Here is a 22,141-nt window from a genome sequence, read left to right as displayed (position 1 = left end):
CAGCCTTTGCTTTGGAGCATCCCAAACTGCTTCCCCATCCACAAAGCCCTCCTGGTTCCCTTGGCCACTATTAATGGCTGGTCCAGAGTGCTGGGCTCACCTGAGCAGGAAGCTGTAGGAGAATTCGAGGAGTCCCATCTCATGCCAGCCACTGCCTGCTTCCGTGGTGTCACCCAGCAGGACAGTGCGGAGGTTGGTATACATGGCTTCCGTGAGCGCCTGGAGCTCTTTGTGGAGGAGAGTCCTGGGGCAAGGAACCAAGGTGTGAGAGTGTAGCTTCCAAAAAAATATATATATATGCACACAGGCACCTCCTTGGCCAAACCTCAGAGTCCCAGGGCTCTGGTGCCTCAGTGGCAATGAGGGCTTTTGGAAGATTGGCTTAAACAAAATATTATTATTTCTATCATCATCCACAATGACGATAGTTACTATTTATTTTGCCAAGCACAATGATCTCATTTCATCTTTTGACAGCCCCAAGGATAACAGTTACTATTATGATGCCCATTTTACAGATGGAGAGACTCAGGGACAGAGAGGAAAGTGACTTGCCAAGGTCACCCAGCCAGTAAATGATACAGCTGGGACTGAAACCCTGATCTGCCCAACTCCAGAGTCTGAACTCTTAAATATGATAGTCATCCACTCTCGGGGCACACGAGCTTGGATAAGGAACCCACAGGCTTGCAGAAGAGAGAGAACTAAGAAACCGGCCCTTTCTCCTTGAGATCCAAAGTTAGGGAGACCTGTTTGGATAAAGTGTCCTGGACCAAGGATTGCTAATAAACATGACTCCAAGTGAATGCTCCATGAGGAACAAGGGAATCTGGCTGGTGATCTGGTCTCATCGTGAGTACCTAGGAGTCTGAGGAGAGGACCAGCTCTGGGAGAGCATGTGGCTGAAGCCAGAAGCCCCTCTGTACTGAGCCTCCACAATACAGTCAATATTGAGCCATGACTGAATGTATGATTAGAAGCCAGGAAAGGTGGGATCTTCTATCTAAGTTTAAGGCCCTTCTACACTGCACAAGGATCTAAACCATAAAGGACCCCACTGCATCGAGCGAAGCGTCCATGGGGTGGTGCAGAGCCGACGTGCAACAGCGACACCTTGTGGCAGCAACAAGACCAGTGCTAGTGTGCCCATCAGGTGCTCTGGCTCTCTGTCGCCACCTGCTGTTTGGACATAGGATGGACCCCTTTAGACTGAATAAGCCCCTGGTTTCTTGGATAATTCAAGACGGGAAAGCTTCCAGAGGGGTTCCGTGAACTTCCAGGTAATAAAAGCTTTGGGATGTTTCACTGTTGGAAAAACAGTAGATACGACCCATGTGAGATAACGTGTGTGAAGGGCTTAACATAGCGCTTGGCACATTGTAAGTGCTTAATACGTGGGAGCTGACATAGTGATCGGCCCTGCTCCAGCTGTTCCCTTGACTCCACTCCAAGCACTAGTCCTTGACAGAGACAGTAGCCCCCAATAGATGTGGCAGCCATGCCCAGAAGACCTCATGCCAGCTTTTGAGAAATGCCCAGAAACTCTCGGGGTAGACACTGGAGGAAACAGGGATCCTCCTGGGTAGGCGGGTAGGATGCAGTGAACTGTGGACTCTTGTTGCTAATGGGACCCCTAGAATAGCAGGACCCAGGACACTCAGGCTCAGGAATACTCCTAGCAGCTGTCCCACAAAGCCAAGGTCAGACTGAGCATTGCCTCTCATCCATGTTCACCTCATGATGCTGGCCTTTCCTCAGCTTTAGGAGTCCCGCAAAACCCAGCCTTCTAGAAGCTTTTCCTGACTCCAGGAGGTGAGTCTTCCTGGAGAGAGATCACTAAAGATGACCATCAGACCGTGTGCACTCTTCAGGGAAGGATGCAGTCTTACTTCCTCAATATCTCGGTGGGAGGAGAATGGGCTGTGGAGTCTTCAGACCTGGGTTCAAATCCCAGCTCTGACACTTACTAGCAGTAGACCTTGGGTAAGTCACTTCACTTCTCTGAGCCTCTGTTTCCTCATCTGTAAAATATGGATAAAAATACCTACCTCTGAAGCTGTTGCACAGACATGAACATGTGCCTATCAAACACCTGGCATTTGGCAGGTGTCTTCAGAGGGAGGTTGGCGTCATTCTGCACTCCTGCATCTAGGATGGTGACCAGTGTATGAATGAATACAGGGTAAATGCCCTCACAGGTCCTTTTGTTGATGTAAGTATTACTTATGTTTCAGGACCTGCACCACTTCCTAGCTGTGTGACCTCAGGCAAGTCACTTCTCTTCTCTGAGCCCCGTGTCCTCATCTATAAAATGGGGCTGTAAGTTACCCTCCAGCATTGCTGTGAAGACTCATGAGATCATGCATGATGCCTGGCATAGAGTATGGACTCAAAAACATTAATCACCCCACCACCTCCCTTTATTTGACAGATGTGGAAACAGAGGCTCGGTGCGGGGGTGTGGTTTGCCCAAAGTCACACAGCTAGGATTTGAATCTAGGTCTAGCTGACCCCAACACTGGTCTTTTTCTACTAAAAATCAGAGCTGCCTCTTGGGAAGTAAAGAGTTCTTCTTCAGCCCAGTTCTCTAGGGTTGTCTCTTGTTTTGTTTTTGTTTGTTTTCACAAAACGAAATGTCTTTACTGGACACCTGATGTGGAAACAAGCTCAGCTCACACAGGACTTGAACTATGCAGGTAGAAGCCAATCGCCCACCTTGGCCCACCCATGGGTACCATCTGCAGCCACTCACGGTTTCATCTTGGACTTTTCATCACTGGGGCTGTAATGCGGAAGCTGCACATCGAAAATCCTCTCCATGAGGAAGACGGCGTAGGCGTGGAAGTCCAGCCTGGTGCGAGGCTCCCAGACCACCATGTCATAGGAGTGTGGGTCCAGGAGGACAGTGACATACCTGCCCCCCACCAGCACCTGGGAAGTTGGCAGGGATGGAGTGAGGAGTACGACTATGAACAACAGCAGTTCTCAGAGGTCGACTTACCCCGTGACAGGCAGTGGCCCCACCAGGTACTTAACAGACAACGTCCCCTCATCTACCTCTCACAACCACCCTGTGAGGCAGGGACCATCATTCACCCATTTATAGCTGAAATGTGATGAGGCGTATAACGTGCCCGAGATCACACAGCTGAGAAGTGGCAGAGCTGGGAATGGAATTCGGCACTTTTTCTGAACCAAAGGTTATGCTCTTAACCACCTCACTTTGGAGCATCTTCCATGGTTATCTTGGTTAATGTCGTATCTCCAGCAGCCAGGAGAGAGTCTGCCCACAGAAGCAGCAGATGGATGTGTGTGCATCATAGGTGGATGGATGGATGGATGGATGGATGGATGGATGGATGAATGTACGGATGGATGGACGGGAGGATGTTGGTGGATAAATGGATATATTATAGGTGTGGGTGGGTGGATGGATGGATGAGTGGATAAATGGATGGAAGAAAGGAAGGAAGGATGGATGGATGTTGTTGGATAAATGCTAGCGGATGTGAAAGCGAAACCTTCTTTGGGAGGCTGAGCCCTGTATGTAACATGCTGCTCAAGACGGGAAGGAAACAGCACTGGAGAGCTGTAATCCTGCAGTCAACAAAGGGCATTTTCCCTCAAATGTCTGTGGAGGGGGTCACACAACTCTAACCACCCACTGCCTTAGCCCTTTTCAAAATGTGGTCTGTGAGTCATGTTAATCAAACTCTCTTATAAAATACAAGCCAATATCCAAGGAAAATGCTACTGGATGGATGGTTAGATGGGTGGATAAATGGAAGGATAGATCATTGAATGTATGTGGGATGGAAAGATGGATGGATGGGCAGCTAGAGGTTGCTTGCAAACTAAATGTATGAATGAATGTTGGGTAAATGGATGGCAGGATGCTAAGTGGATGCTGGGTAAACAGACTGAAGGGTGAATGTTGGATTCACTTCTAACTTCCAAGTTAGAAGGAGACATGGAAGGTGGATGGATGAGTGACGGGTGTTTGGATGTTGAAGTGGTGGTTGGAGAGAGATATAAATAGATGTATATAGAGTGGACAGACGTTGGATATTGAAAGGATAGATAATCAAATGCTGGGTGGTGGTGGCAGATGGATGGAAACATGGGCAGATAAGCAGAAGAATGGAAGTTGGTGGAAATTGAATATATGGTTGAAAGTTGGTTGGATGCTACGTCCATGAGTGGAAGAATGCTGGATAAATTGGGTAGACAGGTAGAGGAATAGATGACGGACAAGTGGATGGATAGACAGATTTTGGATAGATATTTAGAAAGATGGACGAATGAGTGGATAGATGGAGGTTGATGGAAATGGAATATATGAATGAATATTGGATGGATATTAAGACGGAAGAAGGCTGCTTAGATATTGGGCAGATAGGCAGAAGGACAGATGTTAGCTGGATGGGTGGATGTCGGACAGATGGAAGTTGAATGAACGGATAGAGGTCGGTTAGATGAACACACCAAGTATTGGATAATATTAAGTGACTGCATAGCTGCATGTTGGGAAGATGCTAGAGGGATAATGAAGGGATGAATGTTAGATAAATGTTGGATGTACAGTTGGATAGGCATATAGAAAGTTGGCTGGACCACTGGATGGTTAGTGTATGGACGGGTATTGAAGAAATCAGTAAACACCAGGGTTAAGAGGCCCAGCTGCTCATTCCCTTCCCTCCCAAGAGGCAAAAGAGGCACTTACAGTAAAGATATCACCATGCTTCTCCTTCATCCTAGTGAGGAAGCTGGCAGCATCTTTTCCAAACTCCAAAGCATAGCCCAACCAGGGGATACTGCCCAGGTCCAGGGGAGGCTCGCCAGGTCGCCTGCAGAAGCCACAGCACTTATCACCATTTGATAAAGCAGGGAAGAGAGTGTGAGGCATGGTGTGAGATTTTCAGTGGAGAGGAAGGCTTCCCAGAGGAGACATTTGACCGAAGACCTGAAGGCGGTGAGGGAGGGAGCCACATGGATATCTAAAAGAAGAGCTTCCAAGCAGAAGGAACACGTGCAGAGGCCCCTAAGTTGGATCATGCCTGGTGTGTTCAAAGAACAGTGAGGAGGCCAGGGTGGCTGGATGTGGGAACAAGACGTGTACAGTAGAAGGTGAGGCCGGAACAGTAACAGGGGCCAGACCATGCAGGGCCTTGTAGGCAGCTCTGAGGACTTCAGCTTTTGCTCTGAGTGAGGTGGGAGCCATCGGAGTTTGAAGCAGAGGGGGGACAGGATTTGGCTTTGGTTTTTACAAGAGGCTTTTGGCTGCTGAGTAGGGAATAGACCACAGGGGGCTGAGAGCAGAAGCTGGGGTACCAGTTGATGTTGGTACATACTGGGGGGTCCATTAAGGTGGTCATCTCTCTGCAGGTAGGAGAACCTTCCAGAACCCAGTAGTATTAGGATACAGAGTTCTCTGTTTGAGCCAGCATGGACCAGGGTCCTGGTCATCTCACACTTCCTCTCATGCCCACCGAGAAAGGGTAAGGCTGGAGAGCGTGGCTGGATGGCAGGAGGTGGTAGAAGAACTGCCCTCTCGCTGACCCCTGACTGCCCCTCTCCAGCTCAGAATCTGAGGTATCTCAGGAGGCCAGAGGCCATGCCCACGGCCTGTGGGGATGCCCCAGGGGTACAGGTAGCTCAGCCAGGGGGTAGGAAGGTTGTGTGTGATATTCAAGGTCAACATCTCATCTGTGAGAGCAGAGGGACTCCTCTGAGGATATAATAACATATCTACAGCTCACTACGGTGGATGGAATTCTAAGATGACTACAATGACCTACAACTGAGTGAGGTAGATGGTACAGTTGACTTTGAGAAAGGATGATTCTTCTTAGTGGACCTGACCTAATCAGGTGAGGACAGGGTTTACAAGGGGCAGGGATCTTCCTGGCAAAAGAGACTGAGATTTGGTATAAGGCAGATTCTTGGCTGCTGGCTTTGAAGATGGAAGGGGCCACATGGCAAGGCATGCATGGGGCCTCTAGGGGCTATGAGTGGACCTTGGCTGACAGCAAGCAAGGAAATGGGGACCTCAGTCCCACAACCGCAAGGAGCTGAATTCAGCCAGATTCTCCCCTGGGGGTTCCTGAAAGGAAGGCAGCCTGGCCAACACCTTAATTTCTGCCTTGTAAGACTCTAGACAGAGAACACAGACACACTGTACTGGACCTGTGATCTACTGAAGTGTGAGCTAATAAATGGGTGTTGTTTTAAGCTCCCAACTATATGGTAATTTGTTACACAGCAAGAGATAACTAATACACTCAAACTGACATTGCACTTGCACTGGGCCCTGCCCTTGGCCAAGCATTTGATATATGAATGTCTCATCTCATCCTCCCTCTGAGGGAGGGGCTGTTAGCTAAAGAGAGCTATGTTACGATCACAAAATGGGCCTCACGATATTACATTCACACCTTCACCAAATATTAACTATGAAGCAGGCATCGTCCTGGGTGCTGGAGATACAGGAGCGAACAGGGAAGATGAGGTGGAGGGCCCTGACCCCACGGGGCTTCCATACTAATTAATAAGGGGAGACAGACCAAAACAAAGAAGCAATATCATTTCAGAGAGAGAGAAGTGTGATGAAGAAAATAAAGGAGATAAAACGTGACAGTGAAGAGACAAATAGCCCAATTTAACAATGCACAAAAGAATCTGAATGGACAGTTCTCCAAGGAAGATATACAAATGACCAGGAAGCACATGAAAAGATTCTCAACATCACTGGGGAAATGAAAATCAAAACAACAAGCAGGACCACTTCAAATCCACTAAGACGGCCATAATGTTAAAAAAAAAAAAAAAAAAAAAGGAAATAAAGTGCTGGGAAGACTGTGGAGAAATGGGAATCCTCATGTATTTCTGGTGGGAATGTATAATGGTGCAGCTGCTTTGGAAACGAGTCCCGCAGTTTCTTGAAAGATTAAAAGAGTGACTATATGACCCAGTAATATACCCCCAAAGAATTGAAAACATAAGTTCATACATAAACGTATACACTATTGTTCATAGTATCATTAATCATAATAGCCCCAAAGTGGAACCAACCCAAATGTCCACCGACAGATGAATGTATAAACACAATGGGGTGTATTCATACTGTGGAACGTTATTCAGTCATGAAAAGGAGTGAAGTACTGATTCATGCTACAACTTGGAAGCACCTCAAAACCGTCATGCTGAGTAAAAGAAGCCAGACACCAAAGGCCACACTGGGTATGATTCTATTTCTATGAATGTCCAGAAAAGGCAAATCAGTGGAGCCAGAAAGTAGATTCGTGGTTTCCAGGGTCTGGAAAGGTGGAATGGAGAGTGACCGCTCACGGGTACCAGGTTTCTTTTTGGAGTGATGAATATATTCCAGAGTTAGATAGTGGTGATGGGTGCACAGCCCTGTGGCTATACTAAAAACCACTGAATTGTATATTTTAAAAGGGTGAGCTTTATAGTATGGGGAATACATCTCATTAAAGAAAAAAGAAAGAAGGGTGATACGAGACAGTGGGGAGGCGCTAGTTTAGAGAAGGTGGTCAGGGAGGGCCTCTCCAAGGAGGTGCCATGTGAGCAGAGACGGGAAGGAAGAGCGGGAGGAAGAACCTTACACGCAGTGGGAACAGCAAGTGCAAAGGCCCTGGGGTAAGAGTGCACTTGGTGATGCTCTCAAGACAGCAGGAGCCGCTGTGGCGGGAGTGGAGGATGTGGGGGTGAAAGACTGGAAATGACCTGGGGACCAAGAGGGCCAGTGGCCGAGGACAGAGTCTGGCTTTTATTACAAGTGTGGTGGGGACCCTCTGGAGGGTTTGAAGTAGGATTTAGGAAGTGATGTGATTGTGCTTTTAAAAGGTTGCAAGACGGCTTCCCTGGTGGCACAGTGGTTGAGAGTCCACCTGCCGATGCAGGGGACACGGGTTCGTGCCCCGGTCCGGGAAGATCCCACATGCCGCGGAGCGGCTGGGCCCATGAGCCTGCACGTCCGGAGCCTGTGCTCCGCAACGGGAGGGGCCCCAACAGTGAGAGGCCCGCATACCGCAAAAAAAAATAAAAAAGGTTGCAAGAGGGAATTCCTTGGCGGTCCAGTGGTTAGGACTCCACGCTTCCACTGCAGGAGGCACAGGTTCAATCCCTGGTCGGGGAATTGAGATGCCACAGGCTGCGTGGTGCGGCCAAAAAAATAAATAAAGGTTGCAAGAGCAAGAGGCAGGAGGGAGATGTGTCAGGAGACTAAAGCAGTAACGGTGGGAGTGGAGGCTGTGAGCCCCCAGGAGCCAGGGCTAGCATCCGACTTGTCCACTTCCAGGGCGGGGGTTTTGTGCCATCCCCAGGGGGGACCACCTTCCCTTCATCCTTCCCCTCCCTGTCTACCTTCTTCCACCACGGCCTCCCGCCTCCTCAGTCTGACTGTCCCCCAACATAACCCAAAGCGGGGAACAGGTGGTGGACAGAGAGACTGGCTAGATTTGAGGGCCAGAGTTTGGGAAATATGGAAGCAGAACCAGAGGTGAGGGTTGAGGGCATTAGGAAGCGCCTCCCCCCACCCCCTTCCTCCTCTCGCCCCACTCCCACCCTGCCTCTGAGCCCATCATTGAGGAGACTCGCAAAGGTGCAGCTCGGGGATTCTAAGGGGGTGCTGGGGACGTGCCAAGACCCTTCCTTTCCCTTCGCCTCTCTGTGAGCCACCTTCTCCTGAAGGCTCCGTTTAAAGGCTGGCGCAGCACAGGGCTGGAGGAGCCCAGTGTGCACCAGCCCTCTTCCAGTCCAGGTCTGAGCCCAGAGACAGGACACAGGAGCGGCGATTTTTGCACAAGAGGCAGGAGGGCAGGATGGTTGTTACGAGCCTGACTTTAGCACCACACTTCCTGGCTTCAAATCCCAGCCATGCTTCTTGCCGGCCGTGTGACTTTGCTTCCCTACGCCTGTTTCCTCACCTGTAAGAGGACTGACGACACTACAGACTACACTGGGCTGTGATGAAGATGAAGGGGGCTATAGAACAGTGCCTGGCACCTGGCAACCGGGGAGCAGCTGGGGTGGGTCTGAGAAGCAGGACCAATGTGACTCCCGGGTGCCATTTCTTGAGCAACGGCTATATGCCAGGTGCAAAGGTTTCCTTGCTTGGTAATAATGGCTGATACTTGATGAGCCCTCACTGTGTTATCCCTTGAGGAAGGAAGCATTGTACTTCTACCAAGCCCATTTTACAGCAGATGAAACTGAGGCACAGAAGGGGCTGAGCCACTTGCCCGAGGGCCCACCGTGGAGGGTCTGGGTTTCTAATCCAGGCAGGCCTGGCTGCAGAGCCCACACTCTTGATGCTACCCTGGCCCCAAGTCACCCCAAGTGGACATCTGCACAGCCACTCTGCAGGTGAGGAAACTGAGACACAGAGAGGTTTCAGCGACCTTCCCAAACGCAGGGCCTGAGACTTTCCCCTAAGACATCTTCTGGGGTGTGGATGGGGCTTCCTTTCCCTGCCTTTGACTCTGGCTGCCACCGGAGCTCCCCAGCGAGCCTGGTGTTATTTCTGGCAGCATTCATCTTTCCCCTGCAAAGTTCCAAGGAGGTGCGGACAAAGGCAGGAAGCTGGGAGCCCAAGCGTCTGATTCCTGATGTGCCAGAGGCTCCTTCAGCCCCCGGGCCCTGAATCCAACTCAGGCCCAGGTCACATTCCAGGGTGACTCAGCCAGAGGCCAGCGGGGGTGAAGGAGGCTCTATTTTGGGGTCTGCGGTCTCTGGCCTCCTTCATGGACACTCTCACTGTTCTGAAGCACTGCCAGGCCCTGGGGGGCAGGGATGCAGGGCGTGACCCTCTCATCCCCAGCTGCTGCCCGCACGGCTGATCGCTGCCTTCCCTTCCTGGTTCAGAGACCAAAGCATCTTTTCTGATTCTCCCCTGGAGCTCTGATTCCCATCATGTGGGTTCCTCAAAAACCTGCCCATTCTTTGCTCACAGAGCCCACCGCCAATCCCATCATCTGTCCTGTCTTTCTCTCCCACTCAAACCTTTGAGAAAATCAGGGAGAAAGTCATGCATGGATATCAACCACCTTTGTGTCCCTTGAAGTATCACACCCTCTCTGGACAGAAGTTCCATGAAGGCAGACACTTCTTGTAGACCCAGAACTTAGAACAGTGCCTGGGACATAGTAGACGCTTAATAAATATGTCTCAGATGAACGAATCATGCACACAGTTGGTGCTCAATGAGCAGCACCTGCCTCCCAGACTCATAAGAAGGTTAAGGGAGCTAATGCAGGTCAAGAGCCTGACACACAGTCTGCATTCTGGCTTGCCCAGAGCAGAGGCTGCTCATTTAGCTGTGCAGTGTTGGTAGATTGCCCAACCTCTCTGTCCAGTAGTTTCAACTCAATTCAGGGCCTCAAGGAGGATATAATGGAGGAACAGAGGGGCTGGCTGCTGCCCAGCAGGGTTGGAACAACCTGAGCCTGTTTAAACTGTTGAACCCTTTCTCTCCCCAGGGCTCATCCGCAGACTGTCGGCCACTAACCAAGGGTCTCCCTAACCCTCTTCTGCTCTTCCCTCCCATTGCCTCCCATGGTGTAGAAAAAGCACGTGGCCGCCTTGCTCTAGGTTCTGTTTTCCTGTTTTTGTAATAGACACAGATTCATAGAATTGTTCCTCAGCATCATAAAAGAAACAGTAGAGCAGGTATAGTGATAAATAGAACAGCTGCATGTTGGAGAGGCAATAGGGAGTGGTGGAGACTGTGGCAAGGTTTAGGGCAGGTTCTACAACTGAGTCCCAGGCAAGTGTTGCTAGATCTTCCGATTTTTCAGGAGAAGCTGGAAATCTGGGGGTTTGTGTGTGTACTCCCCCAATTTTCCCCCCTTGTACTGTGTGGTCCACATCAGACCCATCTGGGGCTGAATCCAGTCATGGACTACCATTTGTTGACCTCCGGTTAGTGCATGTTAGAATGAGACAGATTTATTTTTGCCTAGTAATTCTGTATCCTGCAAGGGCCCAGAATGACCCTTGTGCCTCTAGGAACCCTCATCTGATGCCACTGTGCCACCCAAAAAAGGGTCTCCCACCCAGGAGACTTCTTCCAATGCTCCCTGGTGCAGCTACACAAGCCCAAAGAGGAAGACAGATGCATTCAGCCTGGTGTAGTGGCTGGGGCATGAGACCAGCCACGTGAGCTAGCTCAGAGCCCAGATGGAGAAACTAAGGCCCGGAAAGCAGGAAGGATGTTTCTGATACTCACGTGGCAGATAATTAGCCCCAGTGGGCACAGCAGTCAGACTCCTAAGTCCCAACCCAAGGCCTCCTAACTCCCTGCTCACCACCTTTCCCAGGAGAAAATACTGACGGTTACTGAGCCGGGTTTTTAAATTCTTTGCCATACTGGCAGAAATTTGAATTTGGACTGGGAACTAGATGATAGTAAGAATTATCTTTTAGGGAGGTCCCCGGTGGTCCAGTGGTTAGGACTCCGTGCTCTCACTGCCAGGGGCCTGGTTCCATCCCTGGTTGGGGAATTAAAATCCCACAAGCTGTGCAGTGTGGCAAAAAAAAAAAAAAAAAAAAAAAAAAAAAAAAAATAGCAGAAATTTATTTTTAAAAAAAGAATTATCTTGGGCCTCCCTGGTGGCGCAGTGGTTGAGAGTCCGCCTGCCGATGCAGGGGATACGGGTTCGTGCCCCGGTCTGGGAGGATCCCATATGCCGCGGAGCGGCTGGGCCCGTGAGCCATGGCCGCTGGGCCTGCGCGTCCGGAGCCTGTGCTCCGCAACGGGAGAGGCCACAGCAGTGAGAGGCCCGCATACCGCAAAAAGAAAAAAAAAAAAAAAAAAAAAAAAAAAGAATTATCTTTTATATTCTCAGGCAGAATAGTAGCATCACAATTGTTTTTTAACATGCACCCTGAAATACTTAATGTTGAGATATCATGATATCTGTAATTTTTAAAAATATGTTAACAGCTGTCAAATCAAGGTGATGGGTACAAGGGGTTCTTATACTGTTCTTTTAATTTCTTCTGTATAGTTGAAACTTTTCATAGTTAAAAATGTTTTAATTTTTTAAAAAGGCCAGATGTAAAGACAAGAGTAACTGACTGACTGAAGTCATGCTTTTTTTACCCTTTAATTGAGAAAAGCATGAATTTTGGAACCAGCTAGATGTAGAATATAACTTCTGTGTGGCCTTAAGGAGGTCACTTAGCCTTTCTAAGCCTCAGCTGTCAGGTGGGGTGATGGACATCACCTCGGGGGCTGATCAGGAGAAGGGAATGAGCCGTGGGAGGTGCAGGGCCTCGCGTGTTTTTTTGGGGTTTTTTTTCTTTTTTTTTTTTTTGCGGTACGCTGGCCTCTCACTGTTGTGGCCTCTCCCGTTGCGGAGCACAGACTCTGGACACGCAGGCTCAGCGGCCATGGCTCACAGGCCCAGCCACTCCGCAGCATGTGGGATCCTCCCGGACCGGGGCACGAACCCATGTCCCCTGCATCGGCAGGCGGACTCTCAACCACTGCGCCACCAGGGAAGCCCCCCTCGCGTGTTTTGACCCAAACTCTGGATCGCCATCAACACAGCATCAGTCTCGTCTACCTCTTTTTCCAACACTTGATTATTTGTGGTTCCTGAAGAATCTTCTGGTCATAGCTGTACCTCTTACTATCTTAATATCATGTGGTTTAAGACTTTTGAGCATTCAGATCACAAATAAAATGTGTGGGAAGAACGAAAATTCATTTTTTCTGAAAATTAAAAATTCCTGAAGCCCAAATTTTAGTCCACGCAACCCTGGGCAAGTTGCTTGGCCTCTCTGGGCCTCAGTTTTCTCCTCTGTAAAATGGGGATAACAAGAGTGCCCCCATCTCCAAGTTAGGAGAAAATGAGATTGGGGGCCTAAATTCCGGCCCCTGTGGGGTCTCCCAAGGGTCCATGCAACTCTTCCCCCCAGGGTCCACACTACCACCCACACAACTGTCAGTGGCCCCCATACCCACACTTCTCCCCAGTACCCACCTGGTGAAACTTCTAAGCTGTCCACAGGTATAAAAATCAACAACTCACCCTCAAAGACAAATCAGCTCTCTGGATTGATAGCAAGAATTAGCGAAAATAATGTTTGGCATTCCTTCTAATCCAGCAATTCCACTCTCACCTACTATTATTGTCACCATTCCCTGTTTTGTTTTGTTTTGTTGGGTTTCTTTTGGCAGTGCCGTGCGGCCTGTGGGATCTTGGTTCCCTGACCAGGGATCGAACCTGTGCCCCCTGCAGTGGAAGCATGGAATCCTAAACACTAGACTGCTAAGCAATTCCATCATCATTCCCATTTTAAAGACTGGGAAACTGGACTTTTCTGGCGGTCCAGTGGTTAAGACTGTGCTTCCACTGCAGGGGGCACAGGTTTGATCCCTGGTTGGGCAACTAAGATCCTGCATGCCGTATGGTGTGGCCAAAAAAAAAAAAGCATAAGGATTGGGAAACTGAGGCAGAGAGCAGTTACTCAACTTGTTCTTATTCCTGGAGGCTGGGAGTTTCCATATGCTAAGCACCCAGGTTCCCAGCCTCCCAGAATCCATGTATTCTGTGGCTGCCCTCATCTGCCCCAGAGAAAAGCACAGACCAGGAGGCCCCACAGGATGAGCCCAGCACATTGTCTGAAATAGCAAAAACACTGGAAACAACTTGAGTCCCTCAATAGGGACAGGAATAAAAGGGAAAAAAGAAACCTGCACCTATTCATACTATGGAATACTACACAAAAAAAAATCGAAAGAATGAATTCGATCTCCACATAGCAACATGGACGGATGTCAAAATGAAAATCTGGAGTGAAAACAGCAAAGGTACAGTCTGAAAACAACTCTGTTCAGAGTTTCCAAAAAGCCTGGCAACTTAGGAAAAATAATTTATTTCTCTATAAGGAAACTTATCTGTAGCCTTTTTCGTTTTCATTTTTCCAGGCAAATGATTGAATGTATGGTGTTACGTTTCACCTGGAAAGGTGTCCAGAGGTTGAACAAAAATATCGTGAACTCACTGTGTGGAAATTCAACTAACACATTGTTTAAAAATAAAAGGTTTCCAGAAAATTTCTGGAATTTTCAGACACTCTGATTTAAACACACACACACACACACACACACACACACACACACACACACACACACACACACACCACAGTTCCACTGCCCTGTGTTATCTATGAGCTAATGTCTATGCGTATAAGAATAATTTTTGAAACAGCTGGGAGGCTGAGGAGATATGACAACCAAAGGCAGTATCCTGGATGAGATCATAGAACAAAAAGAAGACGTTAATGGAAAAACTGATGAAATTCAAATAAAGTCTGGAGTTTGGTTAATCGTAACAGACCAGTGTTGGTCTTTTTAGTTTTAATGACTGTACCATGATAATGTAAGAGGTTAACAATAGCAGAAACTGTGCGGGGTATTTGGGAACTCTTTGTACAACTTTTCTGTAAACATAAAACCAGTCTAAAATAAAAAATCTTTTAAAAAGATCTGGGAGGTTCCTCTCAAATTAGTCAACAGTAGAGGTCCTGAATTGTCGGAAGAGTGGTTAGAAGGGCTTCAGTCTTATTTATAATGGGATAAATGCTTAAGTCGAATGTATTCCTTGTGCAATTCAAATTAATTTTTAAAATATTTTATAAAAAGAAAAAGATCTATACTTCCATCTCCTTGATTTGAGATGGATGAGTTTTACTTTTCTCCTAAATCGCAGATTCTCAATGGAGCAGGAGAACCTTAGGGACTAGGAAGCGGAGGCATTTGGTTCTGGTTCTACTCTGCCCGAGTAGACCTCAGCAGAAGGGAGACCCCTTTGTGGGCCTGAGTTTCTCTGGCAGAGGGAAATACCGAGCCTACTCAGCCCCTGCATCCGGATCGGGGAATCCTGTGGAAGGTGGTTCCAGGGCCGGGAAGAGGGCATCGTTCTGGGCCTCTGCCTTCCCCAGCCTCAACTCTGCCGTCTGCGTAATGGGGGTGAGAGCAAGCCTGGGGGTTGACACCGAGTTGGTGCACGATCCAGGCAGAGGCTGAAGAGTGGGAGGGGGCTTCTTCCACCGGGAGTCACACCGAGCATGTCCACGCACCCACTCTGCACCCGTGACTCTCGGTTCTCACCTGAAACGCCCTCGCAGGTCCCGGGCACCGCTCTCTGGGCCAGGCCCGGGCTTCTCGCGCCCCGGCCGAGCGAGTGTGTGCGGTGGGTGCGCAGCGCTCTGGGACTCCTGTCCCTGCACCTTCCCGCGCGCGTCTCCCCAACTCTGAGCCCTCTTTAAGCCCTCTGGGCCTGGCCCCCTCGCCGGGGCGGGGGAGGGGCGCGGAAGCCCCTTCGGCCGGACACCTGGACTCCCACCTCCAGGCTCGCCCGGTGGGTGTAGGGGACGGTGGGAAGAGGACCCTCTCCTGCCCGGAGGACTGGAGCGGGGGCTCCGACGTGGGCCTGCCGCTGGCTCGGCGACCCCCTCGCTGCAGCCGGGGCGCGGGCCTGAGCGGAGACGACCCTTTGTCTGGCCGGGGGCGGCGCTGGCGGGCCGGGGTGGGGGGAGCCGGGGGCCGGTCGGGCGGGGGGCACTCACCGCGTGCGCCGGCGGGTCAGCAGCAGCAGCAGCAGCAGCGCGGCCAGAAGCCCGAAGACCACGGCCCAGGACATGGCAGGCCCGGCGACCAGGCTACGGCTGCGGAGCGCCGGAGGCGGCCGGCTGGCTTGGGGGCCACGGGGGCCACGGGGGCCCAGTCCCGGAGCAGACCCCGCCCCCACGCCCCTCCCTCTCCCCCCCTCCCCCGCCCACCCGCTTACGGGCGGGGGCAGGGCCTGCGATCCCTGCCAGGTCCAGAGGGGTGGGTGGGGTCGCTCTTGGAGACTCCTTTCGGCTCAGCTTCTGCGGGACGGGCTCCGACCCCCGGCCCAGGAAAGGGTGGGAGGGGTGTGCGTGGAACGGGAGGGATGGTGCAGGGGAAAGGGAGGGGATGTGCAGGGACGGGGGGTTACGCGGGGGTGTGGGGGAGGAATGGGGGATTTGGGGAAGAGGAAAGAAGGGACTATGGGGGGACGGAGGGGTGATGGGGATAGAGAAAGCGTGAGGATGAGAGGTCAAGCGGTGGCAGAGTAGGGAGTGGGGGTGGGAGGGGACTGGAAGGGCCTTTCCTCCACATTCCACCTAAACTGTCTCCACCACTCTAGCCGCCCCCCCGCCCCTCACCCATCCCATCCCCACCCCACCCCGGATGGGCTAGAGACCATTAGTTTTCTATCCTGTTGGTCTGGGCGGAGTGGCATTGTACCGCCGCCTATTTTACCTTCAATAACTACAGTGGAGAGGGCACAAGAGCTCAGAGCACTGCGCTCTGAGTCCCTCATCTGCAACTGCTGTAAGGGACAATAAGTGTACATCACCCACGTGTACCCGGAGCACAGCAGGGGCTCAGAATATGGTGGACATTGTCACATTACCTGGTGCATAGGGTGTTGGCCTCTGGTGCCCGTGGCTCTGCAAGAGACCACCCCTGGGCACTGGCGAGAACCTGGGCTCCCAGCTGGAAGCGTCTGGACCTCACTCCACCCTCTCCACTCCCTACACACCCCCCACCCCACTTACACCTGGGAAACCTTGGCCAGGGAACTTACCCTCTCTTAAGCCGCTTCCTTATCTGGGGACAGAGAGGTCAGAGTTGTACTTTACCTTAGGGGGTTGCCGTGAAGCATTGATGAGAGCTTGTCAGTAGAGGGAAGTGCAAACTAGGAGTGCTGGGCACGTGTGAGTTTTGTGAGGCAGGGGGCAGAGTGTGGAGCTGGGACCCAGAATGTCTGATTCTAATCCTGGGGCTGTTGCTCACTGCTGGGTGAATTGCGACAGGTTTCATTTCATCTTACCAATAGCCCCCAGGCTGAGCTGTTACTCCTCCCTGGTCTCCTGGCTTCTGCCCTCATCTCTCTGCAGTCCATTCTCCCCGCGGTTGTCCGAAGAATCCCGCTAGAACCTAAGTCAGATCCTCCACTGAATCCTGCTCAGAACCCTCCATGGCTCCACCTCACTCAGAGCACAGCCCAAGTCCTTACAAGGTCCTGTGAGGACATGATCTGCCCCCTCCCACCTCTACCTCCCTGGCCTCGTGTCCTCCCACTCTCTGCCTCACCCACTCTGCTCCAGCCACACTCACCTCTCACCCTGCCGCAAGTGTTCCAAACTCACGCCCACCTCAGGGCCTTTGCACTTGCTATTCCCTCTGATTGGAACACTCTTCTCTCATATACTTGCACAGCTGGCTTTTATCATCACATCCCTCATCCCTCTGTCTCTGCTCAGTTGTCAGCTGCTCAAAGAAGCCCTCCCTGACTGCCTGCTCTAAGGCAGTCACATCAGCCCTGTCTGTTGCCTTGAACTGTTTTGGGTTTGTTTTTTTTCTCCTTGACAGTACTTAACATTTCCTGCTATCATATTAGAGCTTCATTTATTTGTCTGTTTAATGTCGGCTGTCAAGGCAGTTGGATGACCCTCACGTGGCCTCAGCAGACTGAGAATGTCAAGAGGCAAAAGGAGTTTCTTGAACCTCTTGTTTATTTATCCGGCTTACCCACCAGCAAAGCTGACAATCCCAAAAAGGCCACAGAACAGGCCTGGAGGATTTTCTCCACATTTGGGGAGCCCCACGGGGCAGCCTTCTGGCAGTGGGGTTCACAGTCCGGCTTGGCCAATACTAAACCGTGTGACCTCAGGCAGTCTGCTCCACATCCCTGAGCCTAGGTGCCTCATCGGTGAAATGAGGATGAAGTGAAGAGTAAATGACCTAATCCAGGTGACACACTTGTCAGAGTGCCGGGCGCACAGTGAGCTTTAGTGGGGGTCAACTGCCATTAGCACTTAATTCCAATCCAGCCTCTCACCATATGTGTGATCAAGGCTTGGTCTCAGTTTTCTTATCTGAGAAATGTGGAGAACAGTTCCTTCCTCACAGGACAGTTGTGAGGACTGAATTAAATGATGAGAGAATGAAATCACCCAGCATGGAGCCTGGCACACAGTAGGTGCTCAATAAATGTTAGCTCTCCAATCCCACACCCCTGGCTTGAGTGCAAACTAGCATCACCTCAGTCCAACTCCCCCCCAAATAAAATGTCCCTCTTTCCCCTTCAGCCCAGGGGCAAAATCCCCTCTAGGGAAGGAGGCCAGCTGCTCACACACCAAAGAGGGAAGAAGGTTTTGGGGCCCCTGGCTTCTCCCTTGCTATCAGAATCTGATTTTGTTCATGAATCAAGCAGGTGTTTAGGAAGATGGCCCCACCCCCTTCCCACAGAATGAACCAGCATTGGTCTGAGCCAGCCAGGGACATCCCTCTTTGCTAGGGATTGGTCCAGTGGTGGCCACGTGAGCACCATCTGGACATTTGTTGGGGGCTTCTGGGAATTTTTTCCCTCCCTATTCTCCTCCTTTTCTTTGGGGGCCATTGTGTAAGGATGTGATGGTGGGGATATTATGAGGGAAGGCCAGGAAAATGGCAGAACCCCAAACCAGAGCTGCAGAGGAACCATCCCTGGAACCACTTACCCCCAGACTTATCGTTTTTTTTTTTTTTTTTTTTTAATTTTATTTATTTATTTATGACTGTGTTGGCTCTTCGTTTCTGTGCGAGGGCTTTCTCTAGTTGCGGCAAGTGGGGGCCACTCCTCATCGCGGTGCGCGGGCCTCTCACTATCGCGGCCTCTCCCGTTGCGGAGCACAGGCTCCAGACGCACAGGCTCAGTAGTTGTGGCTCACGGGCCTAGTTGCTCCGCGGCATGTGGGATCTTCCCAGACCGGGACTCGAACCCGTGTCCCCTGCATTGGCAGGCAGATTCTCAACCACTGTGCCACCAGGGAAGCCCCCCAGACTTATCGTTTAATGAGCTAAGCAAATGCCTTTGTTGCTGAAGACACCGTGAGTCAGATTTTCTCTCACTTGCCGCCAAAAACTTTCCTAACTAAGATGACTTCCAGTTATGGCTGTGCCGAGGACAACGTGACGTAAGCATGCATCCAAAGCACCTTGCCCATGAGGAGCATTCAAAAATGTCACTTCATCTCATTAGTTTTGCTTTTTGTTTTTTTTTTTACGGCTCAGTCTTTCTATGCTTATTGGGCTAATAGGGCATTCAACTTTCTGGTTATGGCATCTCGCAGGAACAGGCAGGCTCCGAAAAGTAGCAGATATTCCAAATTCCCCTGACCCGTGAGGACTAACAGGGCCCTGCAGAGGACAGGGCTGGTATGTCCTCAAGAATGAAGAGGAGGGAAGACACCCCAAGAGTGACCCTCAGCCCATGGTGAAGGGCTTGAGAGCCAGGTTCAAATCCCAACATTGCCCACTCGCTTGCTGTATGAAACCTAAGCAAGTCACTTCACCTCTCTGAGCCTCAACTACCTTATCTGTGCAGTGGACATGTTGCTGGTAGTGGTGATGGCAGGGAGGCACCCAGCGGGATTTCAAACCCAGCATTTAAGCCTTCATCTGAGAAGTGAAGCCCACATGTCAGGTGGACCTCAGGAAACCCCTCCTTCCATCCAGCTCTACCAGGGGCTGCCACCCAGTGACAAGCATCGGACTTTCCCCTGTAGGAGTCTCGGTATCTCCAGATGTCCGCTGTCCACTAGAGCCAAGACATCTGGGCAAGTCTCTGGGCCCGCCTGACCTCCACTCTCTTATCTGGCTTCTGTAAGGTCATAAGGATAACGTCAACCCCAACTCCTTCAGAAAATGGGGGGCTTCGCCTGGGAAAGGACAGCCCTTCCAACCCCATGCCCCTGCTTCCTCTCTTCCAGGAACCAGGTCTGGTTCATGTCTGCATCCTAAAGACCACAAACCAAATGTGTCAGGAAAGGAAAATATGTGTGTTGCCTTCTTCAAAGCTGAAAACCAGCCCCATCAGAGACAGGCAGTTTTAAATACTTCTGTAATTATAGCTCTAACTTTAGTTGGTAATTTGGGCCATTCGAAACACATTCTCATATTTACTCATTGAATCTCTACAAAGGCCTTATAAAATGGGTACTATTAGTATTCCCAATGTGCAGATGGTGAAACCAAGGCCCAGCGAGGCTCAGTAAGTTACCTAAAGTCACACAACACTTCCTTTCATAGACTAGAGCCTGGGAGTTTGATGCCCCCTGAGGACAGGCTATTTTCCCTGTGGTGTGAACACACCAGGGGCTTTCCCACCCCCATAGCTTTACTCATGTGGTTTACCTGTCTGGAAGCCTTCTCTTTCTCTTCCTTTTGGTTTATCCAAATCTGTTATGGGAAGGTGTGTTAGTTCAGGTCCTCTGAGACAGCCAAGATGAGATGAGACACACAAGAAATTTACTGGGGAAAAGGCCAGGGAGGAAAGTGAGGGGGAAGCCAGAGGAGGCTGGAAGAAAGGGAAGGAAGGAAGGAAGGAGGGAGGGAAAGAAGGGAGGAAGATTGGTTGGTTGTAGACCGGAGGGCAGTTCTAAAAATGTTCAGTAAGGCTGACGGGAAGTCCTTGAGCCTCTAGAGGAGCCCTATGTCTCCAGGAAATGGGCCTGCCTTGGGATCCCTGCCTCCCTCTGTGATTAACTGGGAGAAGCCCCTGGGAAGCATGGCCTCCACTCAACTATGAGGATGAATCCATGGTCCATCTGTCAACTAGGCTCCACACAGAAGACTTGAGAGGTACATTTTCACAGCTGCTGAAGTGAGGAAGTACATCTGCCACCTAAAACAACAACCAAAAACACAGCAACAAAAAAGCTGACTATATATGCTTCTATAGGCATGAACCATATCCGTGCAAGAAGAAATTCTTCCACTTACAGAAGCTGGGCCAGGTTGAGAGTGGAGGGGAAGGAGAGACCAAAGGTGCAAAGCTGCTATTGTTTTTGTGCTGCCAAAGAGAGGGTGGCCAACTCAAGTCTCCAAGCAAGTAAGGTAAGTGAATGAAGCGAACCTGTCATATCAGGGAGGCAATAGGGAGGAGTGGGGACAGTGGAAAACTGGAGAGCACCACCCCATCCAAAAGGAAGCTGCCTCTACTCAGTTCAGCCAACTGTGGCCATGCAGAAATACAGCCCAGTGTGGCCAGGTCTTCTGATTCAAGAGAAGCCAGAAATAATGGCTCACATTATTTTAAAACACTGAATGGGCCAATAACACACATCTGCCACCTGACTTTGGCCCTGGAGTTTAGTTGTGCCAGAGGCCAGTGGCTTAGCCATTTTGGGGTGCTCAAAACAGATCTGGAGTTGGGAGAGTGATCTAAATCACTCTGTAGAATTAAGGAAGTATAGTGGAGTTTCAGGGGGAAGCCAGAGGCAGTGAAGGCCAGGCTGACATGAGGGCAGTTTGGGGGCCTGTGTAGAAAATCAGCCAAGTGAAATTCCCTGTGGAATTAGGAGTGGCCAAATGACCATTACAGTGGGAGCCGGGTAATACTGAGTGTTTATTTGTTTCCTGTGTTCGGCTATGGAATAGCAACACACATACACACGCTCACACGGCACCCCCAGTTGTGCCCACATATTCAGAAACAGTCTGCTACACACACAGGGTGAACACCTCATTCTAACTTGCCCAGACTTTCCTGGTTTTAGTCCTGAAAGTCCCATGTCACAGGAAATCCCTCAGTCCTGGACTACCACGAAGGTTGGTCACACTACCAACACACTTCTGTAGCATGTGAGTGGGCTGGAGATGGGTTCAGTGCTGTGGCAGCCATCTTGGGCCCTGAGGAGAGTCATCACCAAGTCACACGATTAATTAACTACCCCAGGACCATGCTGTGGTAGATTAGAACATGGTCTCTACACAGGCAGATCAGCTCGGTGCTTTGTGACCACGTAGAGGGGTGGATAGGGAGGGTGGGAAGGAGACACAAGAGGGAGGAGATATGGGGATATATGTATACATATAGTTGATTCACTTTGTTATACAGCAGAAACTAACACAACATTGTAAAACAATTATACTCCAATAAAGGTGTTAAAAAAAAAAGAACATGGTTTATAATTCTGACACTTGCCCTGTGTTGGAATTAGACAATCATACCCTTTGCTGTACGTCTGCAGAGCCTCCCACTATGGCCAGAGAATACTCATTCTGAGTAAGGATACGAGAGGAATCTTGTAT

At 50.4% G+C, this 22,141-nt stretch overlaps 1 protein-coding gene across 3 annotated transcripts in view; it reads right to left on the bottom strand.

The window, feature by feature from the left end:
* The window catches only part of PTGIS (prostaglandin I2 synthase), a 45,976-nt gene extending 30,229 nt beyond the window's left edge, over positions 1-15,747 (bottom strand). For all 3 annotated transcript variants that reach the window (XM_082644144.1, XM_082644143.1, XM_082644145.1), the window contains exons 1-4: positions 15,601-15,747; positions 4,724-4,847; positions 2,753-2,931; positions 101-244 (exon numbers count right to left, since the gene is read on the bottom strand). In XM_082644144.1, coding sequence (XP_082500270.1) covers positions 101-244; positions 2,753-2,931; positions 4,724-4,847; positions 15,601-15,674 — 521 coding nt within the window. In that variant the 5' untranslated portion in view covers positions 15,675-15,747. The remainder of the gene's footprint in view (positions 1-100; positions 245-2,752; positions 2,932-4,723; positions 4,848-15,600) is intronic.
* Between the last annotated feature and the right edge of the window lie 6,394 nt (positions 15,748-22,141).

This window comes from Mesoplodon mirus (genome assembly GCF_964341445.2).
Source record: "Mesoplodon mirus genome assembly, chromosome: 15".
NCBI lineage: Eukaryota > Metazoa > Chordata > Mammalia > Artiodactyla > Ziphiidae > Mesoplodon > Mesoplodon mirus.
The sequence above is the reverse complement of the archived record's forward strand: the minus strand, read 5'-3'. Positions and strand labels throughout refer to the sequence as shown.